The 10,075-nt window shown below is 45.3% G+C and overlaps 1 protein-coding gene across 1 annotated transcript in view; it reads left to right on the top strand.

Annotated features, from left to right (window-relative positions):
* The first annotated feature begins 1,229 nt into the window (after nucleotides 1-1,229).
* The window catches only part of Garem1 (GRB2 associated regulator of MAPK1 subtype 1), a 167,691-nt gene continuing 158,845 nt past the window's right edge, over nucleotides 1,230-10,075 (top strand). Inside the window, exon 1 of the mRNA XM_021150525.2 lies at nucleotides 1,230-1,719. Within this exon, the coding sequence (XP_021006184.1) occupies nucleotides 1,599-1,719 (121 nt within the window). The 5' untranslated portion in view covers nucleotides 1,230-1,598. The remainder of the gene's footprint in view (nucleotides 1,720-10,075) is intronic.

The following is a 10,075-nucleotide window of genomic DNA, read 5'->3' as shown; positions in this document are numbered from 1 at the left end:
TGCTTATGCGAACAGACTTTTCTTAAGCCAACCTAAGAGGCAATGGGATCTTTGCAGGGCCCCGGGGCACTGAGCACCGGAATGTGTTGGTGTTGATGGGACATGTTCACTTCATCAACTGCTCACCTCTTCTAGTTTAACTTCATATGAAAGAAAACCAACACACAAGACAGATGTGTGACAAAACATAGGAACCTCTCACCCTCTTCTATAGTCTGAGCTCTGCTGGCAACTAGCAAACCCCTATTTCAAAACGGTGGACAAGATTATTATGGCAAATAACCTGTAGGTTGAATGCTAGAACTGCTCTCCCAAGAGCTGTGCCATTTTGTGACATCCCGCACAGTTCTGGTAGCATGTTTAGGAAAGGGAATGTATCCCTGGTTCTTAGAAGAAAACCTCTCTGCCCTTTCCCACTGCGCGTCGGAGGAGGGTGGCCTTCTGGACAGTGACACTCAGCATCTTTCTGTGTCTCGGGCTCTTATGCATTCTGCCTCGCAGCCACACTTGGGCTGGTCACAGAAACTTCCAGCTGATCTGCAGGGTCGTGGGGTTGGATGGGAAACACCTCGGAAGGCTGGCTCCACAGCGGCCTCCAGCAGGCTCTTCCCTGTTACCGGTCACTAAAAGGTGGACAACTTGCAGCTGCCAGAGGCAACATTGGAGTTCGTCACTGCCCACCGCGAAGAGGACTGCACCTCGGGCTCTGGGAAGGACCTGCGGAGCGAGGCTGCAGGGCGCCGGAGCGGTCGGACGGGGGAGCGAGAGCCAAAGCTTGCGGAGCGCAGCCGAGCGGGTACCGCAGTCCCCGGAGCCGCCTACAAGGGAGGCAGAGCGCCTAGCGAGTGAATTGCGGGAGGCGGAGCCTGAAGGGGGCGGGGCTATGAGAGGCGGTGCCTGAGGGAGATTGAAGTGGGGGAGGCGGGGCTAGGTGGAGAAAGGCGGAGCTAGAAGAAGGTGTGGTCGTGTGGGGGCGGGACATGTGGAAAGCCCATCCTACTGAAAGGGAGGCGGAGCTAGTGAAGGTGGAGTTAGAGTTCCTGGGAAGCGAAGCCTGCGTACCAGCGGAGTGGAGCTAGCGTCGTGGGGGCGGAGACAGAGTCAAAGAGGCAAGGCCTCTCTGGGGAGGCGGAGCCTATACTCCGGGGAGGCGGAGTCTCCGATGGGGAGGCGGGCGCGGAGGCGGTGCCGGGGCGGGCTGCGCAGGCGTCGCTTGCACCTTGTTGATTAGTCAGTGCCGGGAGCGCTGCTATGGCGTTCCTCGGACCCGCGGCTCCACCTCACACTGTGCTCGAGGCGGAGGCTAGGAGAGGGCCGAGGAGGAGGAGGCGGGCGGCTGGCCGCCGCAATTGCAGAGCCGGGGCCAAGGGAGGCGGAGGCGGAGCGGGAGCCGCCGCAGCCAGCCGGGCCGCCTGCAGTGCTCCCCTGGCTTGAGGGCGCGGGGCGCCAGCCATGCCTCGGTGTGGCCACTGAAGCCGGGCGCCGGTGTCTCCGCCGCTGTGCCTCGCTGTCCGGCTGCCCGCGGCGGGAGTACGGAGCCGCCAGCCAGCCAGCGGTGGCGCGAGCGCGGGAGCGCGGGGCAGGAGGAGGCGGGGAAGATGGACCCGGCTCCCTCGTTGGGCTGCAGCCTCAAGGATGTGAAGTGGAGCCCAGTGGCCATGCCGCTCGACCTGCTGGTCAGCACCTACCGGCTGCCCCAGATCGCGCGGCTGGACAGCGGTGAGTGCCTGCGGGACACACGGGTGCCTGGAAGGGTGGGACCGATGGCGGGGGCGGGGGAGAACTTGGGGGGGGGGCGGTCAGTGCTCACCCCTAGCCGTCTAGTTGGCCCAAGAGGCTGCCGCAGCTCTGGCGCGTTGCTCTCCACTCCCCCCAGCATCAGCCCTCGCCGCCGGAGAGGTGCACACCAGAACCCTTGCAGTGCAGTAAATAAGGACACCTTACATCGTGGAAACCTAGAGATAGTAATCTTGGACGCAAGAATTACTCAATCTGGGAATCCTGAAGTTATCTTAGGCAACTTTCTGACAAAAATAATTGGACTCTGGGTGGTATCTTGCTTGGGGTGCTCTCGCCAACTGGCCCTCCCTGCAGATTTCAGAGGAAAAGCTCCCAGGTGACCCAATGAAAATGATCTCCTTTCTTGGTGACCTTTTATTACAGCTCGTCTATTCTGTTTAACCCAACAACGAGTGATTTGGGGCTGTGTACAGAAAATGTCTTTAGCAGAAGTGATGGTATGCTTAAGGTTAATTATTAGCTTAGCACTCTTCCAGCTTAGAAAAAAAATATTTTAAGCCACTAAAACGTATTGATTTGCAATCTGAGCTTTGAACCAAGAAATGCCAGTATTTCCTGAAACTGACCTCAAGAAAACAAGCCAAGAGCACCCCCCCACACACACACACACTGATTATTCTGCACTGTGACATCTGCAAACAAATATGTAGATTTGCTACTGGCAGTCAAGTGAACACCTTTGGACTTGAGAGTTGTGACATTGGAGGGGGCGTTTAAATTGTGTCTGTATAAAAATACACTGTATGTTTATCAGGTTTAACTTCATGGGACTGCAGATTGTAGGAAGAAGTCTGTTCGGCTGTAGGGTAGTGGGGCAGCAGGTTGGCAGCAGGCAGGAACATAGACAGAGCTGTGCCCACACGCAAGCCAGATCAAAATAGGTCTGAGCAGAAGGATGTTATTTTTTCCAGTGACAGACACTTGCTTCATTCCTCGTTTTCTAGAGTAAGAGTGGTTCACCTGAGACGTATAAATGCCACCACAAAATTCCCGTTCTATTTTTTGTCTGTGAAGTAAAGTTAGACATTAGAAACCCTGACAAGAGAATTAACATCTAAGAAAGTTTTTAAAGCTGGGGAACGTTGGCATGCTTGCTGCCCTTTTCTGTGGTGGCGGGAGTTGGGGTGGACCCTGGGAATAAACTGGTTTTTAAACTAGGAATGAAGTGTGTGACGGTAACACTGTTGAATCCAGGGGAGGACAGATGGAACATTGAAGCATTTCTTCTTGGCAAAGTGTGTGTGTGTGTGTGTGTGTGTGTGTGTGTGTGTTCGTTCGTTCGCAGTTTCATTTCCTCCTCCACTGTGCAAAATTGTATGTTTTGGCAGATTGTGAGTCTTTACCTTTCCATTTCCAGACCTTCCCTCATCTCTGCAAACTCTGCCAAAACTTCTTAGCTAGACAAGAGAGCATTGGTGCGTTCCATGTGAAAATCACCCAGGGCTCTTCCAACTCAAAGTGCAAAGAGGCTGTGTATCAGCCTCAGACATAGCTTTAAAGTCTCATTCTCCACTTCCCTACCCCTGTCCACTCATTAAAGGATCCGAATCAGCACAGAGCTCACCCCACACTTCTTTTCAAATTAGGATGTAGGCTGTGAGTCTTAACACTGTCCTTTCAAGGCCTGGGATGGATTTGATCAACATACGGAATTCTAGTTCTTTGTTGTAAATTCCTCTTGTGATTACAATTTGAGAATCAACTTCAGCACACTAGGTTTGTACCTGTAACCCGTAACCAGTACTGCCTTATACCTGATTCCTTCATTAACCAGTCCCACCTCCCTTTTATTAGCATAGACTTTAATATCTGCATGCTATTCCTTGGGAATAGCTATACTACATATCTATCTGTTCCTCTATTGATGGACATTATGTTGCTGCTGCTTCTCCTCTTCCTTCTTGCTGCTATTTGTAATTTCAGAGATAATGAGCATTCCTGTACATAGATTTGTTTTTGGGAGTGAGAATGCATTCCTGGCTTGCTGAATGCACAGGAGTCCCTTTAAAATTTGTGATACAATTGTCTTTGCTCTAGAGACCAAAGGTTATACTCATGTAAACATAAGCATTGTGAGAAAACCACTGGGCCCAGTCCTTACTATAGTAGGACTCTGTGTTTATTTCCTAAGTTTTTAATCTGATGGGGGCAGGGGACATGTCATTTTAACAATTCAATTTGGATAGACTTTAAAAGTGCCAAATCATAAATTCCTTCCGTAAACTTTGTTCACTACAGTGTTGAGGACATGCTAAGGACATTGCTGCCATACTTTTAGAAGCCACAGGTAAATTCTCAGGATTTGTAAAGTCTAATCTTGTGTGTGTGTTTTTAGCCAGTTTTAATGCTACAGGAACATTTTACAGACACGGACGCATGCACAGACATGAAAAGTGGTTATTTTCCAAATCATTTGTTTTAAAAGAAACCAGAAAGAAACAGAAAACCATGCCCCAAACTGACATCATGCTAAGTGGAAGGATCAGGGCTGCCTTTAAGGAGTCCTGGAAGAACATTAGAAAGTTGGAGTTCATTGGTGTTGCTCACCGACCACCTGTTGCACACACGTATAAATCCATGTGTTGCACACATTGTCTTCGCTCCTCAGTAGCCTTGCTTTAAGGATTTGGGGAGCATAGACTCAGAGGTTGAACAAAAGAATCAAAATGAGCAGTGGGATTTCTAGCAGCCTTTGTGCCCCTGGGTGCAGGCTGTGCTGCCTCCTCCTGAGAGAAGGGAGTGGGAAGTGCCAGGTCTGACTTATGCTCTAAATAGCCTCACTGTCTCTGAAAGCTTAAGGACCAGAAAGTCAATATTTTTAAAACGGTGTAGACACCGAATTAAGTGCTGGCGTCATCCATCATATTTAGATGACTTTTTGCTTCCCAAAGGAGGGGCTGGGAAGAGAAGAAGGGTGGTTACCAAGGGAGAAAGCCCGGAGAGAGAAGGAAACAAGTGCCATGTGGGGCTCGTGTTCTTATTTGTTCAAATGACTTCTTTGTACAGTTAGTATTTAAAAAGTATTAACTTGACAGTACATGAAGAATTTTCCATGCATGAGCCAGGCCAATTAGATGCATTTAATTTGATATGTTCTATGGTAACATTTTAAAATAATTTATTCATATGTGGTGTGTGTGTGTGTGTGTGCGCGCGCGCGCGTGTGGGCTTGCTTGCTTGTACAGGCTTATGTATCAGAATGTACATGTGCATGTTGGAGGACAACTCATGGGAGTCAGTTCTCTCCAGCTACCATGTGGGTCTTGGGGATGGATTTCAGGTCTTCAGACTTTCCAGCAAGTGCCTTTATCAACTAAACCATCCTACCTGCTCTCCAATGAAGACATTTATCTTTGAGAGGTAAATACAAAATTGGTGAGACTTCCTAGTTTTGCCTCCCGAGTCTTTCTAGAGAATCTGAAGGAGAAGCCTGTAGTTGTTCTTCCTGAGACTGCTATGATCAGCAGAAGCCAGCCCGTTACTGACTCGCTGACTGTCCAGTATCTTAAATGGTTGTCGTCTTGTAAGTTGTCTGTAGGATCGGATTCCATGAGTTCATTCAGAACCAGGAAGAGGACAGAGAGTATTAACTCCTGCTCCATTCCAGCAGTCCATGCTCAAAGCTGGGGCTGTGGGGAGCTATCTTCTACTTCATCTTGCAAAAAGTCTTAAAGATCTAACTCTAAGTTATCTTCCCTCCCCACTTCCTCCTTCCTCCTTCCTCCCTTCCTTCCTCTCTTTCTCTCTTTTTTCCTTTAAGAACTCACATACCCTAAGCACATTGTAAACTTGTTCTTTAAAACTTTTCATTCTTCTTTTAAATGCAAAAAATATGCAACATATTGTAAATATTGATGTTTTAAAATACATTGTTATATCATTTCAAAAGCTCTAGTAGAATCTGTGCTTGATTCCCAGTGTTTCATATTATTTTTATCACATTTATTTGTGTGTGATGTGTGTTTGTTTGTGTGTGTGCATGTGTGTATGTGTGTGTGTGTGTGTGTGTGTGTATGCATGCTTGCACCATGGTATGAGTGTGGAGGTCACCTTTTGGGTTTAAGAGATCAAAATCAGGACATCAGACTTGGCAGCAGGTACCATTAACCATGGAGCCTTTTCACCAGCCTTCAATATTTATTTTAAAGAAGCATGAGCAAGTCCACAAGTTGTTATAAACTTTGTACCTTTTCCTCATATCCTTAAATCCATGCTTCTGCCTCCTCACACCCTGAATAAAGTCCCCATTCAGTTTCCCTTAGTGTTCAAAATGGCTTTATTGATCATTCTGTTACAAGTTCTGAAGCAAACAGAATACTTTGGAATGTAGCATTTTGTACTTTTTTTTTTTTTAAACCAGAAGACTTTTAGAATTTGAAAAATTCCAGATTTTAAAGACAACAATATTATTTTATGACAGGGCATGCCTAGTGCATAGAAGTCAGAGGATGCTGTCAATGGTATTAGATCTGGCCTTTCATCCTTGTGTGGGTTCTGGGGCTTGGACTCAGGTTGGCAGCCATTATTGACAAGTCCCTTTATCCACCAAAGTTTTGACCAAACAAAGAATTAGTGGCTGGGAGTGTGGTTCAGTGATAGAGTACTTACCCAGCATATAAGAGGCCCTGGGCTCATTCCAGAGCCAGTCCCAGAGCACACACAGAATTTCTTAAGGTACAAAAAGTATCACTCAAATGCTGGAGACTTTCACCCCTTAGCATGTGTCAACACTTTCCTTGTTTCCTTTGTTTATCCCCATCTCTGTGTCCCTGCCCAGTGTGTTTTAGAAAGATCTGGGAGAAAACAATACACGTATGAGTTACTTGAATTTAGTGGGTGAAGGAAGACTTAAGGTGGATAGGTCAAGAGCAGCTTCCATCTATCACAGGCATGGTCACCACAGGAGAGAAATTCTTCCATCCTAGTCATGGCTCAAACAGAACATGTTTTAAATAATTATCTTGGGTTTGAGTAATACTGGTACAAGATGGTAAAAAATAGTTCAAGGCTTTGTCTTCCAAAAGGAAAAGGAAGTCCTAGGCTGTCTTCAGTGATGGAGAGAAGAAAAAAAGTTGATCAAGTTGGAGACAGGTAAATAAGACAGCTTTAGTCTCCTACCTTGTTGTATTAGTCACTCTATCTGGTGTCCAACAAGAAGCAGCTTAAGGAGGGAAAGGTTTATTTGGGCTCACATTCTGAGGTGTGCTAGTCACCCTGGGAAGAAGGGAGAGCTTGTGGCAGCTGCTTGCTCACATCCCTACAAATCAGGATGTAGGAGGAAAGGATCCGTGACACCCAGATGGCCCAGATGGCTTTCTCCTGGTTCCTTTTGTTTTCAGGCTAATCCCAGGCCCTAGTGCAGTGCCACCCACATTTAGAGTGAGTCTTCAGCCTGTAGTTGATTCTCTCTAGAAAAACCCTCATATATAGAACCCGAGTGCATCTCAGTAATACCTGCTTATAATTGTTGGAGATCCTGCTAAATCCATGTTTTGTCTCTGAAATTCATATAAGTACTCTGTGATTGACGTGGGCAGTGGGGGTAGGGGGTGTGCACATGCACATGTGTGTTTTGCTAAATCAACAGCATATAGATACTGCCCATAATACACACACACACACACACACACACACACACACACACACACACTTTATGGCTTCATTTCTTCCTGGAAGTCCATTTAGAATACAGAGAGTGCATATACAAGCTCAGGGATGGAAAAATAATGTTTAATGATGAATTTGGAGTCAATAACTATTGTTTTGTTGCTGTACAATCTTGGTTAGATCTCTTCATTTCTTTCATTTGTAGTTTTTCACGAAGGAAAAATAGACATACCCACCTCCAATGTGTCCTATCATAGTAATTCATTAGCCCCATACACTGCAATTCCCTATTATAATTGTAGTATTGAGAAAAGCTTTGTTCCTCATGGAGGAAGTAGTCTATGTATCTGCTTATTTGGGGCATTAATGCAATATAATGCAATAGCATATAGGTATTACATGTGGATTGCCTCATAGTTTATATGCATGTCTAAGATTGGTATAGAGATGCATGTATGCTTTCAGAGGGAGGCTTCTTCATGTATCACTGAGCATGCAGAAGGGACTGGAGTAATGGATTGTACTTATTCAGGTAGAGAAGCAGAAATGCTCCAGGTGGCTTAGCCTATTTTTTTCTGTGAATTATAGGTGTCGTAGACATCTGCAGGTTATAAAAAGGAGTGAAGTCTTTATCAGTGAGAAAGGGTTATGAATGAACCCATGATTGGGCTGAGAGGCTGGAGCAGAAGGTTCAGGAAGGATTCTTAGCTGAATCAGGGTCTATCCAAGTGGTATCAAGGCAAAGGACTGAGACAGTTGAACATCTGTGTGCATTTTCGTGGTTTTGTCTGTTAGTGTCCTTTTTTAGTGGCCGTGGTTAGTTCTGTATGCCAGGTAAATGATGAAAAAGTCCATTTCATGTCCTCTCACACATGGTATACTTTTTGCTTTCTTCCAGTTCTGACTTATTCTGACTGTTGGCCATGTCTAAAAATGACGTACTCAGGGTTGGAGAGGATGTTGCTTTAGGCAGTGAATGGGGATAAACATTTAGATCCATGAGGCAAGGGTAGTCATAGCTACTTTAGTGTCTTTGCTTTTCAAGTACCATGGCTGTTTTGAAAGTTTTACATGCAATGCATTTCCACACTGGCATTGAGAATCTGGGAAAGTGCTTTGACTATTGCAAGACTCTGCCTCATCAGTTGAAGAGGGAGTATTTTGGGTCTTTCTCTCATTGGCTGCCTTACTAAAATAGCCAGTTCTTGTAGACCAGCTTGTAAACTCATTTATTTTTGTTGGCTATCCCTGAGGGATCTGTCTTTTCACTTACTAAACCACAGCTCGTAGAAGACTCATAAACTCCCCTCTGGTCTTAGCAGGACCCTCAGTCTTTAGTACACCAGCTCTTGTGTACAAACGAAAAGAAACTACCACTCACAGCTTATATATTTTGTCATTCTTAAAGAACATCAAAGGGTTTTAAATTTCTGGAGATTCTTTCACAGCATATTCTCACATGAATAGCCTCCCCCACTTCCCTACCCACCTCTGCTCTGAAATCCACAAGAACATTTCCCCAACTTCAGGTTAAAGATACCTAGAGCTATTTTATTGTTTCTCAGCTCCTAGCACAGAGCCCATCATAGAGGAAGCTCTGGCCAGGTAAGCACTTCATAAATGAATGAGCAAGTCTCAGTGTTGATAACTGTGTGGCCTAAGACTCCTGCAGGCCTGTAATAGCTGGTAGTTATAGTATTGTAAATAAATCCTCTCTAGAAATGGCAATTTATTTTCAGAGTAAATAAAAAGTTGCTGGATCAATAAACCACCTGTTATGTTAAAATGAAGGTAATTGTGCATGTTGCATGGTGCCATGCCTCTGAATTTTTAAACTTTGATGTCATTACATTGCTCACCCGATGCCCATGTGTACGCATTAGAGTGCCGGAATCTTTGAGACTAGTCATCACTTACTTCTAGAAAGAAAGGCCCAATGAGGCAGTCATCTGTTCAGCCATCCGGGGTCTCATCATGGACACTAGTAATTTTATTTCTAAGCAAAGCAAACCACTTGGTTCAAATGTGCTACAAGGCTGTAATTGCTAATTTGGTACAGTTGTCTCTTCCTAGAATAGCCACAAGACTGACTGTAGTGTCTTAATCCCAGACAATGAGTTTCCTTTTATGCCCTTGAAGGAGTATTCTGTTGGAGGAAAGGAAGGAAAAACACTCCCAGTGCAGTGCTGTGGAGGCCTTGCCTTACAACTACCAGGCCAGGCATTTTAATGGATTCTGTTAATTGTTAACCCAGGCTGAAGTGGTTAAACACCACTTGGGCTTTGTTGGCGTAATGTTTGTTTAATAAATACCATATTATTGATTCTAAAATGCAATATGAATTCTTAGCACTGTGGAGATATTTGTTATTCTGGGTAATACTGACCATGCATTGCAAGTAATAGCACAGAGGAGACTGCGATTGTTTTTGAGTAGTGTTTATGTTTATATCCCTGGAAAGAGTTAAGCTATATTGTGTCTGGTGGCTTATTTTCTTAACTCACTAGAGAAAAATTTCTTCAGTCAGACACTTTTTTTTCCCATATTAAGATGATAGTTTTGTTAATACCATACTTTAAGATGTTAGAATTGAAACTTTCCTGTCTTTCTATCAGGGAACTAGATTTACATACTCAAAATAGACAAGGGCCACCCCCTTTCTGTTGTA

The sequence above is a fragment of the Mus caroli genome, chromosome 18 (assembly GCF_900094665.2).
Source record: "Mus caroli chromosome 18, CAROLI_EIJ_v1.1, whole genome shotgun sequence".
Classification (NCBI taxonomy): Eukaryota; Metazoa; Chordata; class Mammalia; order Rodentia; family Muridae; genus Mus; species Mus caroli.
This window is presented reverse-complemented; position numbering and strand designations above follow the sequence as displayed.